General features: G+C 51.3%; 1 protein-coding gene across 4 annotated transcripts; it reads right to left on the minus strand.

The window, feature by feature from the left end:
* Positions 1-7,868: 7,868 nt before the first annotated feature.
* On the minus strand, positions 7,869-16,706 carry LOC101937553 (gastrula zinc finger protein XlCGF57.1-like). Of its 4 annotated transcripts, XR_002889566.3 has the most exons (4): positions 16,573-16,706; positions 13,298-13,424; positions 8,830-10,774; positions 7,869-8,034 (listed from the first exon to the last, which is right to left on the minus strand). XR_002889566.3 is itself a non-coding variant. In XM_042861026.2 (3 exons), exons 1-3 carry the CDS (start codon positions 16,594-16,596, stop codon positions 9,321-9,323), a joined length of 1,602 nt encoding a protein of 533 aa, XP_042716960.2. In that variant the 5' UTR covers positions 16,597-16,706; the 3' UTR covers positions 7,869-9,320. The 4 variants fall into 4 exon arrangements, 3 of the variants coding, with proteins under 3 accessions (XP_042716960.2, XP_023965489.2, XP_042716961.2); XM_042861026.2 differs by having other exon boundaries at positions 7,869-10,771; XM_024109721.3 differs by having other exon boundaries at positions 7,869-10,774.
* Positions 16,707-16,711: the final 5 nt, after the last annotated feature.

Here is a 16,711-nt window from a genome sequence, read left to right on the forward strand (position 1 = left end):
ACTAGGGACCGAATGGCTAGGTAGCAGTTCTGCAGAAAAGGACCTAGGGGTCACAGTGGATGAGAAGCTGGATATGAGTCAACAGTGTGCTCTTGTTGCCAAGAAGGCTAACGGCATTTTGGGCTGTATAAGTAGGGGCATTGCCAGCAGATCGAGGAACGTGATCATTCCCCTTTATTCGACATTGGTGAGGCCTCATCTGGAATACTGTGTCCAGTTTTGAGCCCCACACTACAAGAAGGATGTGGAAAAATTGGAAAGAGTCCAGCGGAGGGCAACAAAAATGATTAGGGGTCTGGAGCACATGACTTATAAGGAGAGGCTGAGGGAACTGGAATTGTTTAATCTCCAGAAGAGAATAATGAGGGGGGATTTGATAGCAGCCTTCAACTACCTGAAGGGGGGTTCCAAAGAGGATGGAGCTCGGCTGTTCTCAGTGGTGGCAGATGACAGAACAAGGAGCAATGGTCTCAAGTTGCAGTGGGGGAGGTTTAGGTTGGATATTAGGAAACACTATTTCACTAGGAGGGTGGTGAAGCACTGGAATGGGTTACCTAGGGAGGTGGTGGAGTCTCCTTCCTTGGAGGTTTTTAAGGCCCGGCTTGACAAAGCCCTGGCTGGGATGATTTAGTTGGGGATTGGTCCTACTTTGAGCAGGGGGTTGGACTAGATGACCTCTTGAGGTCCCTTCCAACCCTGAGATTCTATGATTCTATGATTCCCCCAGGCTATGCCTCCTTGGCTAGCCTGTCTGTAACGCCGAGGTATTAGTCTGCAATACCAAAGCCAGGGCCTGAGCCTGCAACCCAGCCTCATGGGAGCGCTCCCTGCTCAAGATGGCTGTAAGCAGTGGTCTACACTGACCCTTCAGAGACCTGGGTTCTAGTCCAGGGGCAGGCAAGCTTTTTGGCCTGAGAGCCGCATCAGGTTTCTGAAATTGTACGGAGGGCCGGTTAGGGGACGCTGTGCCTCCCCAAACAGTCAGGCATGGCCTGGCCGACGCCCCCTGACGGATCCCCCAGGACTCCTGCCCCATCCAACCCCCCTCTGTTCCCTGACAGCCCCCCCAAGACTCCTGCCCCATCCACGCCTCTGACCACCCCGACTCCTATCCACACCCCCGCCCCCTGACCATCACCCCCGAACTCCCCTACCTCTATCCACCCCGCCCTCTTACTGCGCTGCCTGGAGCACCAGCGGCTGGCGGTGCTACAGCCGCGCCGCCCGGCTTGAGCCAGCCACCCCACCGCGCAGCACAGAGACCGGGTCAGGCTAGACTGCCAGCTCTCTGGAGCAGCAAGTCTCTCTGTGTGTTTCTGCAGCACTCAGTGTGAGGGGCCTCCAGAGGCTACAATAACAATGATAATATGAATGAAAAAAGTCACCCCATTGACTTCAAGGGGCCGGATTCTGATCTGGCTCATGCGAGTGTCAGTCAGCAGGAGTATTTCCACCGGGATCAGGAGGGGCACTGGTTTCAGTGGGACAGCTGGCTTGAGCAAGGGTCATGGTAGCTGGATCAGGCTGCTTCTTTTAAAACCTAAACCTAAAAAATAATGCGTGATTCTTACAATGATCACCAGGGATCCAGGAATCCACTTGCTGTGGGAAAACGCGGGATTTGCGTTGTTACAGTGAATCTTGTTTTTCACATTTTGTGAAAAAATAGAAACATACATTAACTATTAACTAGATTTTACTGAAAGTACCAGTGTCACTGCCTCTCCCTCTTGTGGTTGATTTTTAAATGTGCTTTAAATGTACATAGCTAAACACACTCCAATAAACTGCTTCTGGCATATAGAGCTTCGTGTTTTAATGCATCTCAAATTTCACTTCAGCCTCCAGCCGTGAGTAATGAAAGTTATGAAAAGATGCCACACACTTGAAAAATCCCCCCTAAAGCCCATGTCACTGAGGTTGGCAAGGACCAATTTCACCCTGATGGTAATGTGCTGTTCTGTAACGTATGCAGCAAGGCTGTAGATGTCGTTTGAAGGCAGACAGCTGTAGAACACATGGAAAGCACTAAATACAACCTGAATTTTAATGGTGGGAAAACATGGATTTTTTTTTATCGGAGAATTTTGGGGTTTTTTTATCACTGAAAACTAGGATCCCTGATGATCACCAATGAAAGGCAAGCCTCTACCAACTTTGGGCTATCAGAGACATACTGAGCATAGGAAATAACTGTGACATCATCACTAGGGTGATGATAAATGTTGGCTGAATAATGGTGTAGCAGGGCGGTCACCCCACTCCGGTTGGGAAGGGGTTAAAAACAGCCTTGGGAGAGGGCTTTCCCGGGGAGCCAATCACGAGCGGGCTGGAGGCAGCCAATCAGGGCCTGGCTGGGCCAGTATAAGAAGGGCTCCTGGGGAAAAGGAGGTGAGTCTTGCTTCAGCAGTGGAGCAAGAAGGACCTAGCTCCCTGGTAGAGACCGGGGTACCTTGGACAGAGCAGTGCTGGGAAAGGGCAGGCTGAGCTGGGGAGCTCTGGCCTGGTGACCGCACAGCCTTGCAGCAAAGGCCTGAGGAGGTACTAGGGCTGCAGGGAGGCAGTCAGGGCAAGTGATGAGTGGCCACTTCAGACTGCAGTTTGCCCTTTGAGAGACGGGGCTAGATGATGACAGGCAGTAGTCACTGAGGCGAGGTGGGCTCAGGGGAGTGGGGTTCCCTGGGTGAGGGGCAGCACCTTAAGGAAAGGGGCATCGTGGTCCAGGAGGGATGTGGGGCCTACACATGGTGGAGATAAAGGGACTGCAGAGAGCCAGGTAAGGGCAGGGAAACTGGCCAGAGGAGGGCACTCCTGAGCTAGCTGAGCTAATTCCCCAAAAGAACAGGAGTCCTTGTGGCACCTTAGAGACTAACACATGTATTTGAGCCTAAGCTTCCGTGGGCTACATCCAAGTGGGCTGTAGCCCACCAAAGCTTATGTTCAAATAAATGTTAGTCTCTAAGGTGCCACAAGTCCTCCTGGTCTTTTTGCAGATACAGACTAACACGGCTGCTACTCTGAAACCTAATTCCCAAACTGACCAGCAGGAGGCGCCATGCTGGTGAGTGCCTCAACCTGTTACAAATGGCAACCACTGTATGGAATACAGCACCTGCCAGTTTCAAAGCGTTTTATGGCCAATAACTAAACAATGCAGAGAAATATAGATTTGCAAAGTCCTCTCTCCACCAGTCAGATCCTCAGCTGTTGAAGCCAGTGGAGCTAATCTGATGGACACCAGCAAGGATCTTCACACTACGACCTGCATGCATGTAACATTTAATGTACAGTGTTGGTACTACATAAATAATACAATCAAATAGTTAATAACCAACCAAACCATCTATGATATACTGTATGATTTGTTACTTCATTGAGGAAAAAAACTATTTAAATACTTTCATTGAACACAAAGCAAGACCCGGATCCTGTAAATATTCACGAGCAGGAGGAGAACTGCCTACATGAGAGAAAGCACCACTCCAGATACTAAGTGTTTGAAGGATAAAGTCGCATTTTTGGTGGTTGATGATAATTAAGTAGTGAAAATATAACAATTAATTTGATGCCAAGAGAACAAAGTCTCCTCATGTAACAGGATTTGAATTCACCACCTTTGAAAGCCCCAAGGTCCAATCCCACTCTGGTGGGAGTGGTTGCAACTCCCAGCAATTTCAATGGGAGTTTTGTCTGCTTATGTCCAGGAAGAATTTGATCCAGAGACCTTATCCACTCAGCTACACAGTCTGTTCTTGTCCTGTGTCTGAACTGACATGGTGAAATTAACGACAAGGAGGCTTTGGCATTGTTCCCTGAATGCACTATTTGATTTGATTTATCCATAAGTATTGCCGTCTCGCTCATCGCCAGTGGGTGAGTGACTCAGGGTATTGATCCTTCGTTTTACATGTAGGAGGTAAAACTCTGAACCTTTCTCCCTTTAATCTGTCTTCTTCCATTGGTAGCTGATGATGTGGGGGATGGTGTCATTACAACCTGGTTGCATGGGGAAATGCTGGTTTAAGCGGGTGTCTTCTTGCAGCATCCTTTCGAGGTAGTGAGATGTGCGTATCAAGCTGATATGCTGGGGAAGTTGTTGTCACAAGCGTGGGCTTTTCACCAAGAACCTTGTTCTTCTGCTGTCACAAGATGAAATCTGGGCTCTGTCACCCTCAGTGTCCCAGCTGAGTGTAGGAAGGATAGTGGGGAATGGAGAAGACAGGTGGTCCCAGAGGTCTCTGGACTCTAGCCCATTCAGAGCAAGCACCTAAAAATGGACCCATCATTTAACCAATCATTTGGGGAGGGATAGCTGAGTGGTTTGAGCATTGGCCTGCTAAACCCCAGGTTGCGAGCTCAATCCTTCAGGGGGCCACTTAGGGGTCAGGGACAAAATCAGTACTTGGTCCTGCTAGTGAAGGCAGGGGGCTGGACTCAATGACCTTTCAAGGTTCCTTCCAGTTCTAGGAGATTGGCATATCTCTATTAATTATTTTTTTTATAGACAGTTTTGCTTGGAAGGCGCAGCGCCTTGGTAAGTCCAGATAGAGAAGGTTGCAGCCCATTCATGGGTCTCTGTGGCTGGGTCCACATCAGAAAGGATTGAACATAATTGTTTGGCCAATGGATGGTAGCAGCAGGATTTTCTGATCACCGCAGCTAGTTGAAACTCAAGAGCAATGAATAAGCAAGCAGGATTCTGCTTTGAGTGGCAGGGTAAATATACTCTGTCAGTGAAGGGCAAGGTCACCTTTGCAAACAGTTCCTCAAAACACTTCCCCTGTCCACTTGCACAGGCCGGCTCTAGGCACCAGCAAAGCAAGCAGGTGCTTGGGGCAGCAAATTTGCAGGGGTGCAAGAATCCAGCCTGGGAGCTGAGAGCCAACAGGGGTCCCTGGGAGCTATAGTTCCTTGGTTACTCCCTGCCTATAGAGCCAGCCCAGGAGCAGGGAAAGAACTACATTTCCCAGCATTCCCTCAGCCGCAATTAACAGGAAAGGGAGGAGGAAGGAGTGTGGACCTGAAACCGCATGCTGCAACTTGCTGTGAATGGTAGGGACAGAGCCAGCTCTAGGTTTTTTGCCGCCCCCCCCTCAGCCCTGGGCTCCCCCTCCACCCCTGTGTTGCCCCAGCCCTGGGCTCTCCCCTGCCCACACCCCCTGCTGCCCCAGCTCTGGCCCCCACCTGCACCCCCCTGCTGCCCCAGCTCTGGCCCCCACTTGCACCCCCCTGCTGCCCCAGCTCTGGCCCCCACCTGCACCCCCCTGTTGCCCCAGCTCTGGCCCCCACCCGCACCCCCCTGCCTCCCCAGCCCTGGGCTCTCCCCCCCCCCCCCCCCGCACCCCCTGCTGCCCCAGCCCTGGGCTCTTCCCCCCGCACCCGCACCTCCTGCCGCCCCAGCCCTGGGCTCCCCCCCCCCCGCACCCCCTGCCGCCCCAGCCCTGGGCTCTCACCCCCCCGCACCCCCTCTGCCGCCCCAGCCCTGGGCTCTCCCCCCCACACCCGCACCTCCTGCTGCCCCAGCCCTGGGCTCTTCCCCCCGCACCCGCACGTCCTGCCGCCCCAGCCCTGGGCTCTTTCCCCCCCCCCCGCACCTCCCCTGCTGCCCCAGCCCTGGGCTCTCCCCCCCCCCCGCACCTCCTGCCGCCCCAGCCCTGGGCTCTTCCCCCCCCTTGCACCCGCACCCCCTGCCGCCCCAGCCCTGGGCTCTTCTCCCCCCCCCCCCCGCACCTCCTGCCGCCCCAGCCCTGGGCTCTTCTCCCCCCCCCCCGCACCTCCTGCCGCCCCAGCCCTGGGCTCTTCCCCCCCTTGCACCCGCACCCCCTGCCGCCCCAGCCCTGGGCTCTTCTCCCCCCCCCCCCGCACCTCCTGCCGCCCCAGCCCTGGGCTCTTCCCCCCGCACCCGCACCTCCTGCCGCCCCAGCCCTGGGCTCTCCCCCAAAGAAAGAATTGGGTGAACTAAATGGACAGTGCACCTCTCTATCTGACGCCTAGCAAGGGAGATCCCACTAGAATTTAAAATGAAAAGTAAGGGAGGGGAGGCTCTACTAGGACCTGGGCAGCCTTAGATACAGTACCAGGCACATAGGAGGATTTACACTTCTGAGCCATGGAAGCAGAAATTGACTTTTCTTTTCCAGATGTAGCTAATATTCAGAAAGGGAATCCAGCACCTGCCTTCCAGATTTGAACACCTCAAAATCCAGGAGTGCTCAAGCTCAGTTTGGGCGGCTGTTACTTCATTTCTCTCAAATCAAATATACTGATCCACTGGAACTTGCTGTAGAAAAAGTAGGATAAATTGAGCAAGGAATGCTGCCCAGTGGTTACTAGGACTGGAATTGCTATTTTCAACAGCCATTGCTTTTTCTTTTCTTTTTTTTTAGTTTTAGTTTTAGTTTTGTTTGTGTAAAAGGAAGACAGTGATATCGCATTGACAAATTCCCCATAGAAACAAAGAATGGAACAAAAGAATAATAAAGGCGCCTCAACTTTTCCTCATTTATGGAGGACCGTCTTATAATCTGCATCCAGATATCCTCCAATCACACAAGCTGAAAATTGTTCCACTTCACTGCAGTTCTGTAACCATATGGGAACCAATCCTGTCTGTGTTCTGTGCACATCCAAAATTCCTGAATGACCCGCCCTGGGAGCGAGTTACCAGTGACCCAGGGCTGGGGCGGCAGAAGGGTGCAGTTGGGGGTGGGGGAGAGAGAGAGAGAGACAGACAGGGCCGGGGGGGGGGGGCAGCCAAAAATTTTTTTGCTTGGGGCAGCAAAAAACCTAGAGCCGGCCCTGACTTGCATCACCTCTGTGCCTTGTCTGGGTTGAGCTTTAGCCGGCTGCTCCTTGCCCAGCTCTCCATTCTGACGTAACGGAAATCACAGCATTCGTGTCAGATGAGAAGGCGACGTAGAGGTGGGAGCCATCCATGGCCAAGATGAATTGAAACACCAGTCCCCAGTCCCATGAGCATTCCAATCCTAGAACTGTCTTTGGAGTCAACCAGACTCCCGCGCACGGAGCACTTACAGAATCATACCCAAATTATAACCCAAACCCCTGGGCAATATGGACTGCGGAGTTCAAACCAAACCAACTCCCTGCTCCACACCCAGGCCTCCGTGCATGCAGCAAGACATGGAAGTTACACTACAGGAAGCAAAACATAAAGCACACCCAAAAAAGGCAATGAGTCAAAGACCATGAAGAATTTTCCTACCTTTGAACTACATGTTGTGCTTTAAAAAGGCACCTATTAAAATGGGGGGAGGGATAGCTCAGTGGTTTGAGCATTGGCCTGCTAAACCCAGGGGCCACTTAGGGATCTGGGGCAAAATCATTACTTGGTCCTGCTAGTGAAGGCAGGGGGCTGGACTCCATGACCTTTCAGGGTCCCTTCCAGTTCTATGAGATAGGCATATCTCCATATATATAATTTTTATATGGTACATAATGGAAACAATTAGATCAGTGCATAAACAAAAAGGAAACCGCATTCATTAAAGAGGTGCGTCGGATCACGCATGAGGAGCACAGAGAGGAACACCAGCCTGAGAGGCAGTTTTACAAGTTTGAGGCCACTGTGTTATATTTTCTTCTGATCTGTCTGGATAAACGTAACTTCCTCCTTGGGTTAAAGAAGACACCAGTTTAAATCTGGTTGATAATGTTCATTTAAATCAATGGTTCTGAAAAGAGTCTCTCAGTTACTGGGTAACGTGTGGGGACCGCACTGGAGAGAAGGCTATCGGAGCACACGGTGTCATGATCTTAGCCATGTCATAGCATATATATTTCCACATAAGCAGGGCACTGTTCTCCTTTACTGATGTTTTTGAAAGAACGGGTTCATATATTTGAAGTAGTTTGGGGTAAGTTTAATCAATTCAGCATCCAGGAAATAACTATTATTGGCATAGTTTTGACATTATTTCTTACTCGCCACTGAAAAAGCATCAAGAATAATGGCTTTTGCTCGCCCACGCATCAGGATGCGTTTAAACCTGCCACACAGCAATGGATCTGGGTCTGTGAGAAGAACAGAAAAACGGATTCAGCATTACTCACTGGCCTTGGCTGTTCTTGGTCAACAGCCAGATTTGCAAAAGCATTTTGGTGTCTAGAGATGCAGCTAAGCGCCTATGAGAATTTTCAAAAGCTCCTAAGCAGGTTAGGAGCCTCCAGCCAGATCCTCCAAGTATAACTCCCACTGGGAGTTAGGTGCGTAACTACTTTGGAGGACCTGGGCCAGAGATACCACTGAGAGTCCAGGGGAGTGGGGTGCCTGACTCACTTAGGTGCTAGTGCAGTGGTTCTCAAACTTTTTTACTGGTGATCCCTTTCACATAGCGAGCCTCTGAGTGCAACCCCCCTTATAAATTAAAAACACTTTTTAATATATTTACCACCATTATAAATGCTGGAGGCGAAGCGGGGTTTGGGGTGGAGGCTGACAGCTCACAACACCCCCCCCCCCATGTAATAACCTCGCGACCCCCTGAGGGGTCCCGGCCCCCAGTTTGAGAACCCCTGTGCTAATGAGATTGACAACAGCACCTATCGGCACCTTTACACACCTAAACACCTTTGTGAACCTGGCCCCAAATAATTTCTTTGAGGAACAGTTTTCAACAGCTGAATGAACACTTTAAAAAGTTATTTCTTTGATTCATTGCTCAACAAGGACCAAATGATATATTTGCTGAATATTATTTGACCAGCTGTTCTTCATACCCCATTAATCATTCTCCACCCCTTCCAGCCCTCCATGTTCCCATTGGCTAGTTGAGGGTACTGCTGAGGGGTCTACCACGCCATACCAACATCCTACAGTCTTCCTGAGGGTCAGTCAAGCTCAGAAGGTTCATCATCAGACATCTGGAAAACCCAAGGTTTGAATCAGCCCTGCGTCTTCCAAGCCTGCCCCCTCTTCTCCTGAGGGAACGCTCTGCTGTTCAACATGGTTCCTGCTTTGCCAGACGTTTTCTGGACTTCTTGACAATTACATGGTGTTTCCCGACCTGCCGAGCCTTAGAAAGTCTGACACGGTCTCTGTGTTAACCGGAAGGCAGGTTTGAAATATCCCCCCTCTCCTGACGAGGGCAATTCAAGGAGCTGTTTAAACTCTTTCTGGGACGTGTTTGGAAATCTCAAGCTTGAGAGCCCCAATTCCTCCCTTGTTTGCTCCCCAGTAAGCGAGAAGATATTTACTGATGGATCCATACCCAGAGCCATGCACCTCCCTCGATCTGCACGTCCGCCCCCCATTGGCATCAGCCGGAGTGCCGGACAGAGCTGGACGGGAGGGCATCACCCTAAGCACATTCACTCAGTAGCTGACCCACGTGGATCCTCTGATGAGCGATCAGACTCGTCTTCTGGCTGAAGCTCTTCCCGCAGTGAGCGCACTGGAACGGCCGCTCCCCGGTGTGGATCCGTTCGTGCGACACAAGCTCGCACTTCTGGCTGAAGCTCTTCCCGCAGTGGGCGCACTGGAACGGCCGCTCCCCGGTGTGGATCCGTTGGTGTTTCACCAGGTTGGCACGTTGGCTGAAGCTCTTCCCGCACTGGGTGCAGGGGAAGGGACTCTCGCCAGTGTGGATGCGCTCGTGCTTCACGAGGTTCGACTTCTGGCTGAAGATCTTCCCGCACTGGGCACAGGTATAGGGGCTCTCCCCGGTGTGGGTGATCTGGTGAGCCACCAGCTCATACCTCTGGGAGAAGCTCCTCTCGCACTGGCCGCACTGGTAGGGCCGCTCCCCCGTGTGCACGCGCTGGTGCTTCACCAGGTTGGATTTGCGCACAAAGCTCTTGTCGCAGTCGGCACATGGGTAGGGCCGCTCCCCTGTGTGCAGGCGCTGGTGGGAGATGAGCTCATAGGTGCGGGAGAACCGCTTGCCGCACTGGGAGCACTGGTGAGGCCGCTCACCCGTGTGGGTGCTCTGGTGTGAGGCCACACCTGACTTATGCCGGAACCTCTTCCCGCACTGGGCACACTGGTGGGGCCGCTCGCCCGTGTGGGTCTTCCGGTGCGAAAGCAGGCCCGACTTGTGGCCGAAGCGCTTCCCACACGCCTCACACTGGTGCGGCCGCTCCCCCGTGTGGGTCCTGTGGTGCGACACCAGGCCAGACTTGTGCACGAAGCTCTTCCCACACTGGGCGCACTGGAAGGGCTTCTCGCCCGTGTGGATCTTCTGGTGCTTGGCCAGGTTGGATTTGCGGATGAAGTTTTTCCCACACTCACTGCACTGGTACGGGCGCTCCCCAGTGTGGATTCTCTGGTGGAGGGTCAGGTTGATATGCTGGGTAAAGCCCCTCCCACATTCGCCACATCGGTAGGGCCGCTCGCCGGTGTGGATACGCTGGTGGATGGTCAGGTTGACGTGCTGGCTGAAGCCCTTCCCGCACTCAGCGCACTTATACGGCCTCTCCCCAGTGTGAGTCCTGCGGTGCTGAACCAGCTCCGATCTCCAGGTGAAGCTTTTCCAGCACTCGTCGCAATTGTGTGGTCTTGCCCTTTTCTTGGGTGCCTGGTTCCCACTGGGCCACGTGCAATGGCTGTTCCCTCTTCCACCTTCAACCGGCTGCCCCAGCCAGCCGCCTTCCTCGCCGCTTGGCTCTGGGACACGGACGCTCTGAGTGCTGCAGTTCTGTGCCTTCTCTGAGCCGTTGGCCGAGCTGTTTCCAGTCGGCAGCTCCGGGGTTTCCAACTTTTCAGCACATTCCTCCTCATTTTTCTTCTTGCTTCTCTGCCTGGGCCAGTCCCCTGCTGGATGGAGAAAAGAGTTCAGGCATTACTTATGGATGGGATCGTGGTAACGATTCATAGATTTTTAAGGCCAGAAGGGACCATGCTGATCTTCCAGTCTGACCTCCTCCAGAAAATTTCACCCAGTGATTTCTACATCCAGACCAAAACTTCTGGACCAGCTAACGCATGTTTTTAAGCATGACATCCAGTCTTGATTTAAAGCCTTCAGGTGATGGTGAAATGATCACATCCCTATTCCAATAGTTATTATTCCAATAGTTAATTACCCAGCCTGTTACAAAATGTGTGACTTATTTATAACCTAACTTCTCTTGCTTCACCTACCATTCGGCATTTGTCTGCTAGGTTAAAGAGGAATCTACTATCAAAAATCTCTTCTCCATGTAGGTACTCAGAGATTGTGATCTAGGCATCTCTTAATCATCTCTTGGATAAACTGAAGGAAAATCCTAGAATCACATGTACCCTTGGAGTAGCTCCACTGGCTTCCCTGAACATCGGGAATGAGTCTGGCCCCCAGTGTTTGGAGAGTTATAAGAACGTAAGAATGGCCATACTGGGTCAGACCAAAGGTCCATCTAGCCCAGTATCCTGTCTACCGACAGTGGCCAATGCCAGGTGCCCCAGAGGGAATGAACAGAACAGGGAATCATCAAGTGATCCATCCCCTGTCGCCCATTCCCAGCTTCTGGCAAACAGAATCTAGGGACACCTTCCCTGCCCATCCTGGCTAATAGCCATTGATGGACCTATCCTCCATGAACTTATCTAGTTCTTTTTTGAATCCTGTAGTAGTCTTGGCCTTCACAACATCCTCTGGCAATGAGTTCCACAGACTGACTATGCGTTGTGTGAAAAAATACTTCCTTTTGTTCGTTTTAAACCTGCCACCTATTAATTTCATTTGGTGACCCCTAGTTCTTGTGTTATGAGAAGGAGTAAAAAACACTTCCTTATTCACTTTCTCCACACCGGTCATGATATTATAGACCTCTATCATATCTCCCCTTAGTCGTCTCTTTTCCAAGCTGAAAAGTCCCAGTCTTATTAATCTCTCCTCAGACAGAAGCCGTTCTATATCCCCAATCATTTTTGTTGTCCTTTTCTAAACCTTTTCCAATTCCAATATATCTTTTTTGAGATGGGGCGACCACATCTGCACACAATATTGAAGATGTGTGGGCGTATCATGGATTTATATAGAGGGAATATGATATTTTCTGTCTTATTATCTAGCCTTTCTTAATGGCTCCCAACATTCTGTTCGCTTTTTTGTCCATGTTTCCTCTTTTTGTGCAAGTCCTTTTTGATTTTCAGGTCATTAAAGATCTCCTGAGGCAGCCATATTGGTCTCTAAGCACCGATTTTAGAACTTTGAAACATCCTATTCAAGTTATTTATGTGTCAGGATTATTATTGCTTTTCAAAAAATATTTAACGGAAAAACTGCTCTCAGCCCTGACAGCAAATGGATACACCAGTGACTGTGTGCGTAGATGTGATGTCACAGAACAACACAATCTGTGAGTGTGATTCTCGGCCCTGACTTGAGCTGGTGTATTACACCGGATTCGGAGTGAGGGAGATAAACACGGAGAGGAAAGAGAAACTCAACAAAATAATGAGCAATTTCCCAAATAGGCTACACCTCTGGGGAGTTACATTCCCCCATTACCACCGGGATTTGTCCTTTGGATGCTTTCCCTATTTGTTCTAAACATACCTCCTCCTCCTGATTTGCTGGTCTATAGCGTCCGCTCCCCTACCACGAGCGGGACGTGTCTAGTGCTTCACCCATGGGCTGGCCCTCTGCACAGGGGCGAATTTCTCTCCCTCCATTCAGGGAAACTGAGCAATGACCTGCTTCTGCTTGTGATGACGCATTCCACTGATAACAGGGCTGCACGGAGGACCGCTGGGAATGCGCGTGTCACTTTCCGTGTCCTGCTTTGCTGCGGAGCAGTTCCAAGAATGTTGCTTCCTGTTTTACCAAGTGGGGCTCAGACAGGAAGCCTCTGTGGGGGCTGGGAAGGTGCCGGAGGCTCACATCAGTGACAGCAGCATTAGAAAGGCTTGTGTTTCCCACATGCAAGAGGTTTGAGGGTCAAGGCTGGAGCAGCATGGGGTGCAGTGTCACCAGGGGGTGGTCGTCTGTTACTGTCCCACAAGAGCACACTGTCTTTCCCCAGCGATGTCACGTCAGGGGTCGGATCCGTAGCTGGTGTCAGTCAGTATATAGCTCTATTGACTTCAATGGAACTACAGACATTTGCATCAGCTGATGATCTGGGCCATTGCATGCTTACTAGGTAAGACTTCTCCTAGGACTGGGAGCCCCCTGGAACAAGGACTAGCTTTTTAAAGCCAATGTGTACAGCACCTGGCACTGTGGGGCTTTGATCCTGGACTGGTTGCCCCTGGGGGTTACTGTAAAACCAATAAATAATAATAGACTAAAGACAGCCCAGGGATTTCAATGATCCTGCTACACCCAGTAAAACAACGAAGGCTGATCCTTACCCAGAGAAATCAGATTTGCATAATTCTCCCTCATCACCTCCTGGTACAGCTCCTTCTGCCAGTCTGCCAGCATCTCCCACTCCTCCCGGGAGAAATAGACGGCGACGTCATCAAACGTCACCGGGACCTGCAATAACAAGCACCATTCCCTCAGCACCTGCGGCTGCAGTCACCACTCGTCCCTGGCTGTTGTGACATTCCAGCCCAGCCTTCCGACCTCTCTAGGCCCCTTCATACCCTCCCCCGTCCTCCCGGGCGTTGAAAAGGCTTCCCACTGCAGTGCCACTGGTGCATGCAATTCGTGGGCCGGTCCCCGCTTTTTCCAGATCATGAAACACACAGTAACTAAAATCCAGCCTAAAATCAAGCCCAGCAAAACCCTCCTGGGTATCTCTCTCCAGCTCCACACGGCGTGGTTACTCCTTCTCCTTCACTTCCGTTTATAACCCCACCCCACCACGCCCCCAGTTCCAACCCAGACCCCAGTGGTGGTGTCCAAACCAGTGCCTATTCGCGGTAAAATTAAGATTTCGTGACACCCTGCACTTAAGCTCCCTTAGCGTCTAATTCCATTGCTGCTGCTGATCTCCCCACAGCCACTACTTCGGTGAGTTCATCAGAATAAAAGCAATAACCTTCGTCTGGCGGGATTGGTTCTTTATTCGCCCTCGCTGCTTACTGCTCATGGTTCCGCCAGCCTCAAGTTGCTTAGCGGGTTTTTAACTCTTACTATTCCTTCCGGTGATGAAAGGTAGTGTAATCGAGTGGGAGAGAAGTGGACTGAGACGAAGGAGATTTGGGTTCTATTCCTAGCAGCACGGTGCGTGACCTTGGGCAAAACACCTCCTCTGTTTCCCCTCCCACCCATTGTCTATTTAGACTGTAACCTCCGGTGGAGGGGACCATCTCTTGCCACCTGTCTGTACAGTGCCTAGCATAATGGGGCCCGGATAGGGTGTCCAGATGTCCCGATTTTATAGGGACAGTCCCGATTTTTGGGTCTTTTTCTTATATAGGTTCTTATTACCTCCCACCCCCTGTCCCGATTTTTCACATTTGCTGTCTGGTCACCCTAGGCCCGGATCTTGACTGCAGCTTCTAGGCTACCATCAATATCTATCCATATATTGATAGACATTGCTAGAGATTCAAGTGTGACAAACCACACAGCGATTGCTAGGATCTCTCTCTTTTTCCACACGCCATGATCTACCTTCTTCCTGTCTGCTCAGCCTGCAGGGTCATTAGCGAATTCCTTTTAAGCCTTACAATGCCTGTTATCTGAGGAGCTGCTTTGTATATAGTCTGGTTCTTTGCACGTCTCCCATCTCCTGCTGTCCATCCACAGCTCCAGCCTAGGCGACCACACCTCCTCTTTGGTAATTTTCTTACCCATGGCCAGATTTAAGCAGCACGTTATTAGGCGAGCCATTGCAGAGCCCTCATTGATTTCACTCCCAGCCTTACCTTTTCCTACAGCGTTTTTTTGTTACCCCAAATCACCACAATTTTCAAAGTCCTTCTTATTCCTCTTAGCTCCTGTGATGGGGTGTCCTACTCAGATGGGTCCAGGCCATTCCGAAGTGCAGGATGGCTTGGAGGTCCCCTCTCTGCTTGGCACAAGAGGTGCTGGGGGACAAACAGTGAATGCCTTTTCCAGGCACCGAAACGATTTGTGAATGTGGGTCAAAATCAGTGAATAGTTTTGGACAAAAAACCAAAATGAACATTTCAGAAATGGCAAAACATTTTGAAGCGTTTGGCGAGTTTGTTCTGAAATGACTTTTTCCAGACCAAATGTTGTTTCCAATCGACATTTGAAATCTTTAGTTGGACCCAGATGAAATTTTTGTGTTTGTTCATTCTGCTGAGAACATTTTGTTAAAATTCAGTTTTGGTGTGAAGCCAACCAGAGTTTTTTCTGGCTGTTTGGGTTTGGTCCCTGACTCAAAAACCCAGTTATTAACTCAGCTCCAGAGACAACCCCTGGACAGCAGTCGCAAGGTCATCCTGACTTTCTCCTGCCCTTATCTTTTGCTTTCACAGACTGATTATTCCTATTTGGCTGCCTCCCTTTTTCTGTTTCCAGCCTTTTCGGTTCACGTGGACCCAGTGAATTATAATTCTCCCAGTTGCGTTGCACAGCTACTCAGCACTCTCTCCCCAGTGTCTTGTAGATTCATCTGATATCCTCTCTTGTACTGAGTATGCACCAATCTTCTGCCCCAGTGCATACCCCATGCAAAACTCATACCACATCCTAATGCAATATGCTTATGAAGTGTGCTGCCTCTCCTGCTAGGGGCGGGTTTGCATAGAGGATAATAGCCTGCTACTGCTACCCTCTAATAGTGCTGCCCCTTCGGCTCAAGTAGTGGCCTCCCCTCCCCTATTTTGGTTCTGAAGCACCTAGGTTCAAATCCTGCTGGTAGCTTTAGAACTGTTCCATTATTTGTCCCCGAAGAAGTTCTTCACGTAAATAAACATATGCACAAACACACACACACATACACCCCCACACACACATACACACACACACACACATACACCCCCCCACACACACACACACACATACACCCCACACACACACACATACACCCCCACACATACATACACATACACGCCCCCCCACACACACACACCCCCACACACACATACACCCCACACACACACACATACACCCCCACACATACATACACATACACCCCCCCACACACACACATACACCCCCCCACACACACACACACATACACCCCCACACACACACACATACACCCCACACACACACATACACATACACGCCCCCCACACACACACACACATACACCCCACACACACACACACACATACACGCCCCCACACACACACACACATACACCCCCACACACACCTACACATACACCCCCACACACACACCCCCACACACACACACATACACCCCCCCACACACACATACACATTCACATACACCCCAATTAAATAAATCAAGCTCTCCCCCCCCCCCATCGGCTAGGAAGGAAGGAAGGAATTGTTACTGTCATTCTTTAGTTACAAAGCTCGGGAGATGGCCCAGATGCTGTGGCCGTAAGAGCCATGTCTGCAGGCAGGCAGCCAGCGTGTGCATCAGGGGACCACGCTCCGGGCACTCCGGACCCGTCTGCACGCATCCCTGGTGCACCTGGTGCAGGGGGGAAAGGCCCCCGGCTGGCAGCGCTGCGCAGCGCCTCCCCCCGCTCCACAGCCACACAAGGGAAGTTGATGGTAAAATCTCCTACCTGAGCCAAAGCCCCTCCCGGCATTGTCCCGGCGGCTGGGCCGCAGGCGGGGGAGAGGCTTGGCGGAGGCCGGCCAAGCGGCCAGGGCTCCTCGCGCCCCGGCTCCAGCTGCGGGGTTCCCCCGTCCTCCGCTGCGCTC

The sequence above is a fragment of the Chrysemys picta genome, chromosome 2 (assembly GCF_011386835.1).
Source record: "Chrysemys picta bellii isolate R12L10 chromosome 2, ASM1138683v2, whole genome shotgun sequence".
Lineage (NCBI taxonomy): Eukaryota > Metazoa > Chordata > Testudines > Emydidae > Chrysemys > Chrysemys picta.